Source organism: Pleurodeles waltl, chromosome 4_1, assembly GCF_031143425.1.
Source record: "Pleurodeles waltl isolate 20211129_DDA chromosome 4_1, aPleWal1.hap1.20221129, whole genome shotgun sequence".
Taxonomy (NCBI): Eukaryota; Metazoa; Chordata; class Amphibia; order Caudata; family Salamandridae; genus Pleurodeles; species Pleurodeles waltl.
Genome location: NC_090442.1, coordinates 155,877,029 through 155,890,366, shown reverse-complemented (window position 1 = coordinate 155,890,366; position 13,338 = coordinate 155,877,029). Strand labels below are relative to the sequence as shown.

The window sequence follows — 13,338 nt, the reverse complement described above, 5'->3', positions numbered from 1 at the left end:
CACCTACAAGGTGGCCCAAGTAAACCACAGTTCCCTGCCCTATCTGGCATTTGGATGCCTTGATAGAGAGGCCTGCAGATTGCAGAGCCTTCAAAACCTTCTTCAGGTGGACCAGGTGATCCTGCCAGGTGGAGCTAAAGACAGCAATATCATCAAGATAAGCTGTGCCGAAGGACTCCAAGCCAGCAAGGACTTGATTCACCAACCTTTGGAAGGTGGCAGGGGCATTCTTTAAACCAAAGGGCATAACAGTAAACTGATAATGCCCATCAGGTGTGGAGAATGCTGTTTTCTCTTTTGCTCCAGGTGCCATTTTTATTTGCCAGTACCCTGCTGTCAAGTCAAAGGTACTTAAGAATTTGGCAGCACCTAATTTATCTATGAGCTCATCAGCTCTAGGAATTGGATGAGCATCTGTCTTGGTGACAGAATTGAGCCCTCTGTAGTCCACACAAAACCTCATCTCTTTCTTTCCATCTTTGGTGTGAGGTTTGGGGACTAAGACCACTGGGCTAGCCCAGGGGCTGTCAGAGCGCTCAATTACTCCCAATTCTAGCATCTTGTGGACTTCCACCTTGATGCTTTCCTTAACATGGTCAGACTGTCTAAAGATTTTGTTTTTGACAGGCATGCTGTCTCCTGTGTCCATGGGTACACAGGTGTGTCTGACCAGGGGTTAAGGAGAAGAGTTCAGGAAACTGTTGTAGGACTCTCCTACAATCAGCTTGCTGTTGGCCAGAGAGGGTGTCTGAGTAGATCACTCCATCTACTGTGCCATCTTTTGGGTCTGATGACAGAAGATCAGGGAGAGGTTCACTCTCTGCCTCCTGATCCTCATCTGTTACCATTAACAGATTTACATCAGCCCTGTCATGGAAGAGCTTAAGGCGGTTCACATGGATCACCCTCTTGGGGCTCCTGCTTGTGCCCAGGTCCACCAGGTAGGTGACCTGACTCTTCCTTTCTAGCACTGGGTAAGGGCCACTCCATTTGTCCTGGAGTGCCCTGGGAGCCACAGGCTCCAGAACCCAGACTTTCTGCCCTGGTTGGAACTCAACCAGTGCAGCCTTTTGGTCATACCAAAACTTCTGGAGCTGTTGGCTGGCCTCAAGGTTTTTGGTTGCCTTTTCCATGTACTCTGCCATTCTAGAGCGAAGGCCAAGTACATAGTCCACTATGTCTTGTTTAGGCTCATGAAGAGGTCTCTCCCAGCCTTCTTTAACAAGAGCAAGTGGTCCCCTTACAGGATGACCAAACAGAAGTTCAAAGGGTGAGAATCCTACTCCCTTCTGTGGCACCTCTCTGTAAGCGAAAAACAGACATGGCAAGAGGACATCCCATCTCCTTTTGAGCTTTTCTGGGAGCCCCATGATCATGCCCTTTAATGTCTTGTTGAATCTCTCAACTAAGCCATTAGTTTGTGGATGGTAAGGTGTAGTGAATTTATAAGTCACTCCACACTCATTCCACATATGTTTCAGGTATGCTGACATGAAGTTGGCACCTCTGTCAGACACCACCTCCTTAGGGAAACCCACTCTGGTAAAGATACCAATGAGGGCCTTGGCTACTGCAGGGGCAGTAGTCGACCTAAGGGGAATAGCTTCAGGATACCTGGTAGCATGATCCACTACTACCAGGATATACATATTTCCTGAGGCTGTGGGAGGTTCTAGTGGACCAACTATGTCCACACCCACTCTTTCAAAGGGAACCCCCACCACTGGAAGTGGAATGAGGGGGGCCTTTGGATGCCCACCTGTCTTACCACTGGCTTGACAGGTGGGGCAGGAGAGGCAAAACTCCTTAACCATGTTGGACATATTGGGCCAGTAGAAGTGGTTGACTAGCCTCTCCCACGTCTTGGTTTGTCCCAAATGTCCAGCAAGGGGAATGTCATGGGCCAATGTTAGGATGAACTCTCTGAACAGCTGAGGCACTACCACTCTCCTAGTGGCACCAGGTTTGGTGTCTCTGGCCTCAGTGTACAGGAGTCCATCTTCCCAATAGACCCTATGTGTTCCATTTTTCTTGCCCTTGGACTCTTCAGCAGCTTGCTGCCTAAGGCCTTCAAGAGAGGGACAGGTTTCTTGTCCCTTACACAGCTCCTCCCTTGAGGGTCCCCCTGGGCCTAAGAGCTCAACCTGATAAGGTTCAAGCTCCAAAGGCTCAGTTCCCTCAGAGGGCAGAACTTCTTCCTGAGAAGAGAGGTTCCCTTTCTTTTGCTGTGTTGCAGTTGGTTTCCCAACTGACTTTCCTTTCCTCTTGGTAGGCTGGGCCATTCTTCCAGACTCCAGCTCTACTTGTTCACCCTGTGCCTTGCATTGTGCTCTTGTTTTCACACACACCAGTTCAGGGATACCCAGCATTGCTGCATGGGTTTTTAGTTCTACCTCAGCCCATGCTGAGGACTCCAGGTCATTTCCATGCAGACAGTCCACTGGGATATTTGAGGAGACCACCACCTGTTTCAGGCCATTGACCCCTCCCCATTCTAAAGTAACCATTGCCATGGGATGTACTTTTCTCTGATTGTCAGCGTTGGTGACTGTGTAAGTTTTTCCAGTCAGGTATTGGCCAGGGGAAACCAGTTTCTCTGTCACCATGGTGATACTGGCACCTGTATCCCTCAGGCCCTCTATTCTAGTCCCATTAATTAAGAGTTGCTGTCTGTATTTTTGCATGTTAGGCGGCCAGACAGCTAGTGTGGCTAAATCCACCCCACCCTCAGAAACTAGAGTAGCTTCAGTGTGGACCCTGATTTGCTCTAGGCACACTGTTGATCCCACTTGGAGACTAGCCATACCAGTGTTACCTGGATGGGAGTTTGGAGTGGAACCTTTCTTGGGACAGGCCTTGTCTCCAGTTTGGTGTCCATGCTGTTTACAGCTATGACACCAGGCCTTTTTGGGATCAAAGTTTTTACCCTTGTACCCATTGTTTTGTGAAGAGGCTCTGGGCCCACCCTCCTGTGCAGGTTTTTGGGGGCCTGTAGAAGACTCTTTACTATTTTTAGTTTTGGTTGTCTCATCACCCTTCCCCTGGGGAGTCTTTGTGACCCCTTTCTTTTGGTCACCCCCTGTTGAAGTCTTGGACACCCTTGTCTTGACCCAATGGTCCGCCTTCTTTCCCAATTCTTGGGGAGAAATTGGTCCTAGGTCTACCAGATGCTGATGCAGTTTATCATTGAAACAATTACTCAATAGGTGCTCTTTCACAAATAAATTGTACAGCCCATCATAATTACTTACACCACTGCCTTGAATCCAACCATCTAGTGTTTTCACTGAGTAGTCTACAAAGTCAACCCAGGTCTGGCTCGAGGATTTGTGAGCCCCCCTGAATCTAATCCTATACTCGGTGGAGAATCCAAAGCCCTCAATCAGGGTACCCTTCATGAGGTCATAAGATTCTGCATCTTGTCCAGAGAGTGTGAGGAGTCTATCCCTACACTTTCCTGTGAACATTTCCCAAAGGAGAGCACCCCAGTGAGATCTGTTCACTTTTCTGGTTACACAAGCCCTCTCAAAAGCTGTGAACCATTTGGTGATGTCATCACCATCTTCATATTTAGTTACAATCCCTTTAGGGATTTTCAACATGTCAGGAGAATCTCTGACCCTATTTATGTTGCTGCCACCATTGATGGGTCCTAGGCCCATCTCTTGTCTTTCCCTCTCTATGGCTAGGATCTGTCTTTCCAAAGCCAATCTTTTGGCCATCCTGGCTAACTGGATGTCCTCTTCACTGGGGTTATCCTCAGTGATTTCAGAGGTGTTGGTCTCTCCTGTGAGGGAACCAGCATCTCTGACTATTATTTTTGGAGTCAGGGTTTGAGGGACCCTGTTCTCCCTAGATAGGACTGGTAGGGGGGAATTTTCCTCCAAGTCACTATCTTCTTCCTCTGAGTTGCCACCCTCAGAGGGGTTGGCCTTTTCAAACTCTGCCAAAAGCTCCTGGAGCTGTATTTTGGTAGGTTTGGGGCCCATTGTTATTTTCTTTATTTTACAGAGTGACCTTAGCTCCCTCATCTTAAGATGGAGGTAAGGTGTGGTGTCGAGTTCCACCACAGTCACATCTGTGCTAGACATTTTGCTTCTAAAAGTTGGAATACTTTTTAAGAATCTACAACTGGTTCTAGAATCTAATTCAAACTTTTACAAACTTTTAAACTCTAAAAGAAATGCTAAACAGGATCTAACACAAGGCCCTAGCAGGTCTTTTAAGAATTTAGAAAACTTTTCAAATTGCAAAAATCAATTTCTAATGACAATTTTGGAATTTGTCGTGTGATCAGGTATTGGCTGAGTAGTCCAGCAAATGCAAAGTCTTGTACCCCACCGCTGATCCACCAATGTAGGAAGTTGGCTCTGTATGTGCTATTTCAAAGTAAGGAATAGCATGCACAGAGTCCAAGGGTTCCCCTTAGAGGTAAAATAGTGGTAAAAAGAGATAATACTAATGCTCTATTTTGTGGTAGTGTGGTCGAGCAGTAGGCTTATCCAAGGAGTAGTGTTAAGCATTTGTTGCACATACACATAGACAATAAATGAGGTACACACACTCAGAGACAAATCCAGCCAATAGGTTTTTGTATAGAAAAATATCTTTTCTTAGTTTATTTTAAGAACCACAGGTTCAAATTCTACATGTAATATCTCATTCGAAAGGTATTGCAGGTAAGCACTTTAGGAACTTTAAATCATAAAGATTGCATGTATACTTTTCAAGTTATTGACAAATAGCTGTTTTAAAAGTGGACACTTAGTGCAATTTTCACAGTTCCTAGGGGAGGTAAGTATTTGTTAGGTTAACCAGGTAAGTAGGACACTTACAGGGTTCAGTTCTTGGTCCAAGGTAGCCCACCGTTGGGGGTTCAGAGCAACCCCAAAGTCACCACACCAGCAGCTCAGGGCCGGTCAGGTGCAGAGTTCAAAGTGGTGCCCAAAACACATAGGCTAGAATGGAGAGAAGGGGGTGCCCCGGTTCCGGTCTGCTTGCAGGTAAGTACCCGCGTCTTCGGAGGGCAGACCAGGGGGGTTTTGTAGGGCACCGGGGGGGACACAAGCCCACACAGAAATTTCACCCTCAGCAGCGCGGGGGCGGCTGGGTGCAGTGTAGAAACAAGCGTCGGGTTCGCAATGTTAGTCTATGAGAGATCTCGGGATCTCTTCAGCGCTGCAGGCAGGCAAGGGGGGGTTCCTCGGGGAAACCTCCACTTGGGCAAGGGAGAGGGACTCCTGGGGGTCACTTCTCCAGTGAAAGTCCGGTCCTTCAGGTCCTGGGGGCTGCGGGTGCAGGGTCTCTCCCAGGCGTCGGGACTTAGGATTCAAAGAGTCGCGGTCAGGGGAAGCCTCGGGATTCCCTCTGCAGGCGGCGCTGTGGGGGCTCAGGGGGGACAGGTTTTGGTACTCACAGTATCAGAGTAGTCCTGGGGTCCCTCCTGAGGTGTTGGATCTCCACCAGCCGAGTCGGGGTCGCCGGGTGCAGTGTTGCAAGTCTCACGCTTCTTGCGGGGAGCTTGCAGGGTTCTTTCAAGGCTGCTGGAAACAAAGTTGCAGCCTTTCTTGGAGCAGGTCCGCTGTCCTCGGGAGTTTCTTGTCTTTTCGAAGCAGGGGCAGTCCTCAGAGGATGTCGAGGTCGCTGGTCCCTTTGGAAGGCGTCGCTGGAGCAGGATCTTTGGAAGGCAGGAGACAGGCCGGTGAGTTTCTGGAGCCAAGGCAGTTGTCGTCTTCTGGTCTTCCTCTGCAGGGGTTTAAGCTAGGCAGTCCTTCTTCTTGTAGTTGCAGGAATCTAATTTTCTAGGGTTCAGGGTAGCCCTTAAATACTAAATTTAAGGGCGTGTTTAGGTCTGGGGGGTTAGTAGCCAATGGCTACTAGCCCTGAGGGTGGGTACACCCTCTTTGTGCCTCCTCCCAAGGGGAGGGGGTCACAATCCTAACCCTATTGGGGGAATCCTCCATCTGCAAGATGGAGGATTTCTAAAAGTTAGTCACTTCAGCTCAGGACACCTTAGGGGCTGTCCTGACTGGCCAGTGACTCCTCCTTGTTGCTTTCTTTGTTCCCTCCAGCCTTGCCGCCAAAAGTGGGGGCCGTGGCCGGAGGGGGCGGGCAACTCCACTAAGCTGGAGTGCCCTGCTGGGCTGTGACAAAGGGGTGAGCCTTTGAGGCTCACCGCCAGGTGTCACAGCTCCTGCCTGGGGGAGGTGTTAGCATCTCCACCCAGTGCAGGCTTTGTTACTGGCCTCAGAGTGACAAGGGCACTCTCCCCATGGGGCCAGCAACATGTCTCTAGTGTGGCAGGCTGCTGGAACTAGTCAGCCTACACAGACAGTCGGTTAAGTTTCAGGGGGCACCTCTAAGGTGCCCTCTGGGGTGTATTTTGCAATAAAATGTACACTGGCATCAGTGTGCATTTATTGTGCTGAGAAGTTTGATACCAAACTTCCCAGTTTTCAGTGTAGCCATTATGGTGCTGTGGAGTTCGTGTTTGACAAACTCCCAGACCATATACTCTTATGGCTACCCTGCACTTACAATGTCTAAGGTTTTGTTTAGACACTGTAGGGGTACCATGCTCATGCACTGGTACCCTCACCTATGGTATAGTGCACCCTGCCTTAGGGCTGTAAGGCCTGCTAGAGGGGTGTCTTACCTATACTGCATAGGCAGTGAGAGGCTGGCATGGCACCCTGAGGGGAGTGCCATGTCGACTTACTCGTTTTGTCCTCACTAGCACACACAAGCTGGCAAGCAGTGTGTCTGTGCTGAGTGAGAGGTCTCCAGGGTGGCATAAGACATGCTGCAGCCCGTAGAGACCTTCCTTGGCATCAGGGCCCTTGGTACTAGAAGTACCAGTTACAAGGGACTTATCTGGATGCCAGGGTCTGCCAATTGTGGATACAAAAGTACAGGTTAGGGAAAGAACACTGGTGCTGGGGCCTGGTTAGCAGGCCTCAGCACACTTTCAATTGTAAACATAGCATCAGCAAAGGCAAAAAGTCAGGGGGCAACCATGCCAAGGAGGCATTTCCTTACAAAGAGGCCTCCCGCCTCTGGACTTGGCTGGAACACCAGGGCATATCTCTAGTATTTAAACACCTGGAGGCTCTCTGAGCATCAGAGTGAATGAACTTGGCCATCAATGCAGAGTGGATCACGGATGATGACTCCATCTGGAGGTGACAGAAGGTCTCTTCCAGGAGTGGGGAGAGCCCTGTTTAGATCTGTTAGCCTCCATTGAGGGGGACACAATGTCAGCAGTTTTGTGGGCTGGATTTACCAAGGCAGCACTCACTCAGAGTTGCTTTCAGCTCTTTTCATCTCGAGTGGAGCTCTGGCCTCCTGTGCGCATTTCCTCTCAAAACACTCCTGCCCATATCGCTCAAGAATATCATGAATGACTGGAAAAAAGTGATTCTTGTGGCTACAGATTTGGCATGGAGAGTCTGGTATCCCACACTGTTGAGCTTGAGCACGGGGCCTGTGATCAGGCTGTTTCTTCAAGAGGATCTTCTGTTGCAGCAGCAGGGCTCTGCACCCTAACCTACAAATGCTTCATCTTCATGCATGGAGACTGAGCAGTGACAGTTGACCTGAAGTCTGTAATATCTTGGCAGCCAGGCATTACTCCACCAAAACAGTAAATGCCTGCTATGGACATTTGTGGCAGGGTGTTCTTATAAAAAGTTTACCCTCTTTCTACACTCCTTTCAAATGTGGTTTTGTTTATTCTTAACGTTTGCCCAGCAAGGCTCTGCTTTCAGCACATTGAAAGATTTTCTGACTGCGGTTGCCAGATCAGCCATCTCTTTTCTGAATGGTATCAAAGCCTTTCCTACCAGCACCTTTCACTCTGGGACTTCGACATAGTTAAGAGATTTTTGATGTGTGCGCCTTTAGAGCCACTACATAACTAATTTCTCTCACTCTTTACCATAAAAACAAATGCAAAGAAATGGGATGTATTATATGGTGTTTTATATGACCTCACTGGGTATTACTCTTACCAACCCCTTTAGATCCAGTAAATTTTGTCTGTGAAGCCTTCAGCTCAACCATAGGTAACTGTGACACTGAGCAGCAGGGCTTGCACAGAAGAACAAGTATTAAGCATTTAAACAGCACCAAAACAATTGAAAAAGAAATCAACACATCACTCATGAAATACACCACCAATTGATAAAAATAGACTGTATTCTTAGAAGATTTTAGACACTATAACCAAAACGATTCACCAGTGGGCTCTGTAGATTGATTTTACAAGCAATAATAAAGCAATTTTATACAACAAACAAGCCTTAGCAAAGTCAACGAACCGGTTACTCTTCATTTTTCAAAGAAAATGACATACATGTCAATGTGGTTGGTTACAAGTAATTTGGGTGACAAACTCTGGCAGTGAGCTCGTCAGGGGGAACAGTAAGGTCCTCAAGAACAGATATCTTTACAGAAGAAGCAGTCATACAGCAGTTCTAGGCACTTTATCAGTGTTGCAATGGGGTCGCATAGAGTGGTCCTGTTGCAAGGGATGAAGACTGCTGAACGTGCCCCAAAGATGCTGTGAGTGCAATGCACATGACGGGACTTCCTGCGGGGATTCCTCTGTCCACAAAAATGGTGAGGGTGGTCCTGATTGCAGGGCCGATATTCCACAAAATCCTCTCCAGTCTGGACACCACTGGACTACCAGTCAATCCTCTCCAGTCTAGTCACCAATGGACTACCAGTCAACCGTTGTTGTGGGGTAGGCCAATCCTTCTTGGGTTGGTAACTAGCCGCCTGAGGGTTCCAGCAGTTCTCAGATTCAGTGAACTCTGGTGCAACTCTGTGTGTCCGGTCTTGTTCCTCTGTGCTGCATGGTGACGGTGATACTACCTTGAAGCCTTTGGGCTACCAACTTGCCCCAACAGATTCCTTCAGCTCGTGTCCCTGTACTGTGATTAAGAGACTATTCAACTTGCCCTTGAAGTTCTCTTAGCTTAGCTGGGCTCTGGATACAGCTTCTACTTGAGCAGGACACAGCTGGTACAGTGCCTTCCTTTACTGGTCACCATGTGCTTCAGGTTCTGTCCTCAGTGCAGGCCCTCTTTGCTGGCCCCTGGGCGCAGTAGGGCAATCCACCTCCTCCTTGGTGTCGGGTTGCCCTTCTTATGCTTGGAAAATATCTTCCATGCATCCCTCCCACCTAGTGCCCACTTCTTGTGGAGTGTGGCATCTGGCTATCCCAGGATCCACAATTCTGCCCACTCCCACGATGACGAGACCCCTCGCTTGATGTTCAGACCTCCCTAGCCCATCCGGAGGTGTGGCTACCTCCGGGCTGCACGCCCCTGGGGAAAACAGGTTGATAATTGGTTGCCCCTCTCAGCCTACTATGCCTGCCTGCCACAACAATGGGACAGCACCCGCACCCCTGCGAAGCCCCCCAAACCGTCACCCATCTGCCTTTCAAAAGTGGCTTCACCTTTGAAGTCTGCATTTTGGCGGTAACACTAAAGTGGCGTCCTGCAGAAGGGAGGGGATACCTCCCTGGCCTGCAGTCCCTAATTGTTCTCCTTCCTCAGAGTCGCTGGCTCATCTCTCTAGTCGGACATAAAGTTGTCCTGTGGAGCGTGCTCCACGTGTGGCCGGTAAGGCACAGGAGTTAAGGCAACAAAGGGGCAGCTTTGCTACAACTGCAAGCTGCAGAAAGTTACATTAATTTCGACTTGAGCTAAAGGTCTGGTTGAATGTAGCAAGTTGTTTGGCTTGGAGGGCCCACTTTGGTGCCCCGTTCAAGAGTTAGGGGTCATCTGTAAACTCTGTGTTCACCAATAGGGTGACAAAATCTTTCCACATAAAAAAAGTAGTTTTGCAGGTTTTATGGTAGGACATGTACGGTACATGCCCTGTCCGAGTCATATGTTGCACCTTGCCTATAGCACTTAATAGGCCTGCCATAGTGATGACTCACACAAATGTTGGCTTTGCCATTTTTTTTCAATGGCCATGTTGGGCTAGCAGTGCGGGACGACTGTACCAGTCTGCAGAGTGGGATTGGGGCAGAGGACGTTGAGGGGTGCAGAGGGATGGGAGGGGTTTCACTTGATGAACCTCCAGGGTGGCACAACCAGTGCTGCAAGCCCTGGGGTACCCCTCTAACTTACATGCCCTGGGCACTAAGGTACCATATGCTAGCGACTTGAGGGTAAGTCGGCCATTTCCAATTAGGTATAGCCAATTGAACATACACTTTAGGGTAAGGGCACTAGCACTAATGACTGGTTAGCATGCCTAAGAGCACTCCCAATCAATCAGTGATTTATAGAGCAAGGCTAATCACCCGTAGGGTCTTAAGGCGCTGTTTGTAGGTGTGCTGCTCAGTCGAAGACCCAGGTCTTTAGGTCCTTCCTGAACTGCCTCAGTGATGCAGTCTGCCTGAGCTTGAGAGGTAGCGTGTCCCATGTCTGGGCTACTAGGTAGGAGAAGGATCTTCCTCCTGCTGTGCTTTTCAGATCTTGGAAACGGCTGCAAGGGCGAGCTTGGAAGAACGTAGATGTCTTTTGGGTACATAGAAGGCGAGGAGGTGATTGAGGTATGCTGGTATTATGTTGTGCAGTGCCTTGTAGGTGTGGATCAGGAGTTTGTGTGCGATGCGCTTGTGGACTGGAAGCCAGTGTAGGTCTCTGCGGTGGGAGAATGTGGCTGTGTCGGGGGATGTTCAGGATGAGTATGGCTGCTGCTTTCTGGTTTTTGTTGTAGTCTTAAATGTAGTTTCTTGGTGATGCCGGTTTAGAGTGTGTTGCCGAAGTAGTGCAGTTTGCTAGTTACAAGTGTGTGGGTGACTGGCTCATGTCAGGTTGTGGAAAAATGATGATGAGACGGTGTTGACTGGGCTGGTCATGAATAGAGAGGAGTCCAGGATGATGCCCAGATTGCATGTGTGGTCCGTAGGGCCGGGGCGTTTCCCAGTGGCGTGGGCCACTAGCAGTCGTTCCAGGTGGAAGAGGTGGAGCTGATTTACAAAGATCTCTGTCTTGTCTGAGTTGAGTTTGAGGCAGCTGGCTTCCATCCATGTGGCGACTTGTCTCATCCCTTTGTGGAAATTCCTCTTGGCCATTGTAGAGTCCTCGGACAGGGAGATATCACTTGGGTATTGTTGGCGTAGGAGACAGTTTAACCCGTGTTGTTTGATGATCTTGGCAAACAGGCCATGTAGATGTTGAAAAGCGTCAGGCTGAGTGAAGGTTTTTGGGACATTCCGCAGCATGTGTCTTTGGTTCTGACGTGAATGGCGGGAGTCTCACACTCTGTGCTCTTTCAGTGAGGATGGACCTGGTCCAGTCCGGTGCTTTATATCAGATGCCAGTGACGTGTAGTCTGGCGCAGAGGGTAGAGTGGAAGACTGTCAAATGTAGCAGAAAAACCAGCAGCATAAATCGAAAGACTTGAGGATGACCATACTAAGAGACATTTCCTTACAATAGCCTTCCTAGTGGTGATAACATCTGCCCGGAGAGTCCGTAAGCTCGGGCATTCACTCTGACGTCTGCGAAATATTCCAAGGTAAGAAATCTACGGCTAAATAGACTCTACCACTTAAGGTGTTACTGAAGGTAAACACCGTGTCCTTCTCTCCTGGTAAAGAAAATACTAAGAAACTATATTAAACTGCGTTTGCCGGTAAGTGTTGGTTTTTAAAGTTAAAGTGCAAGGGACCTGTTGCCTGAAACTTCATGGTCTCAACTGCTTTATTCTGAATGTTCTTCTGCTGATGGGTAAGCTACCTACATGGTATATTTATTCACTATGCCATACTGTACAGACTGACAATATGGTTATTCGGTTTTAGAACCTCAAATTTACCAATTGAAATTGCAAACGCCAGATGTAAACCTTTACTTAGATCTATTTTATAACCTCCCCTACATTCATTGTTGCAGAAGGTTCTTTCTTTCTGCTACTCCTACACTTCAAGAGCACCGTCCTACATTTTCATGTTTTACCCTTTTGGTGTGGTTTGGCATGAGAAACAGATTTGTATGTTTAATCAGTCTCCCTGTGCTACTTTTTACTCTAAAACTCTTGGAATATAAAACTTGTTTTGAATTGTTACTCATTTCATAATTTTCTCTTCATATAAATGTGTATTAAGGGAGGTAGCAGCTGTGACAGTAATTGCTCTGGATATAGAGCACCTCTTACCCTCTGATCCCTTGTGTTTAGTAAAATATATTTCCTTTACTTCAGATTTTAAATTTGCAGTGTATGGTGTGTGCAGATGTTGTGTTTAAGCAAGAAGGAGATTAGATTGTGCAGTAGGGTTTATCTGCCTCTCACCCCATTTCAGAGTAGAATATTATCTACTTCCATGTGTACTGTACACGCAACAAGCCTTTGTTTCTAATTTCCCAAAGCAGCTGTAATCACTCAAAATTGGTATTTGTGTCACTCTCCCATCTCATGCAATATACCTTGACCATATTGGCAACCGGTTGGTGTTTTTGGTCTCCTCTTTTACATAATTGAATCATATTATTTTTGTTGTACAGCATCATTGCAGACAGATAGGCTGTTTGACTGCTTCTTTCGTTTGTTCGCTGAATATCAAGCTTTCCATTGCAGGAGCTATAGGAGGCAGAGAACAGAACAGCAACATGAACTTTTATGTGGACAACTTGTACCATCTTTCATATGCTGTCTTGTTTTCATCTTCTAGGTTTTAAAACGACCGGAATATTTTGGGAAGTTTGGCAAGATACACAAAGTTGTGATTAACAACAGTACGTCTTATGCAGGCTCCCAGGTAAGTCTCTACAGTCTTAGTGCTTGACAAATGTAAATGCTGTTTTAGATTTGGTGTGCGAATTATGGTTTGCATGACCGTTGTGTGAGTCACTGCTGCTGTAACTATACATCCTAATTTAAGTGTTTTTTGGATTTTTTTTTAAAACTGTTTTTATTAAGTTTAAAAAAGTTAAAACCAACAAGAACATACAGTACAGTGCAGGTTATAGCAAGACAGTACATAATCATTGCATAAGAGTACCAGAGGGCCGTTTACAACAGAGTTCAAGTCATAAGAGAGTCACAACCACTGTACAGACATTATCCTCATCCCAACCCAGATCATTATGAGACCATACATTAAACAGCTTATGCAAATAGGAACGTATCGAAACCATAGTTGGCCGAGACCTACTAAGAGGAAGCAATGTGTGTCTCCACCCCCCTCATCCTCTGCGCTGCTTATAGAGCTTATGTCCTCCCCACCGGTAAAGTCCAACAAGGTTCCCCAAGCCGCTACATCAGCGAGTGCCCTCATCTCTTCGTGTCAAACGAATATGCTGCTCCTTG

At 47.6% G+C, this 13,338-nt stretch overlaps 1 protein-coding gene across 6 annotated transcripts in view; it reads left to right on the top strand.

The window, feature by feature from the left end:
• The window catches only part of CNOT4 (CCR4-NOT transcription complex subunit 4), a 534,336-nt gene that overhangs the window by 196,022 nt on the left and 324,976 nt on the right, over nucleotides 1-13,338 (top strand). For all 6 annotated transcript variants that reach the window (XM_069227948.1, XM_069227951.1, XM_069227949.1 and 3 more), the window contains exon 4: nucleotides 12,701-12,787. In XM_069227948.1, coding sequence (XP_069084049.1) covers nucleotides 12,701-12,787 — 87 coding nt within the window. The remainder of the gene's footprint in view (nucleotides 1-12,700; nucleotides 12,788-13,338) is intronic.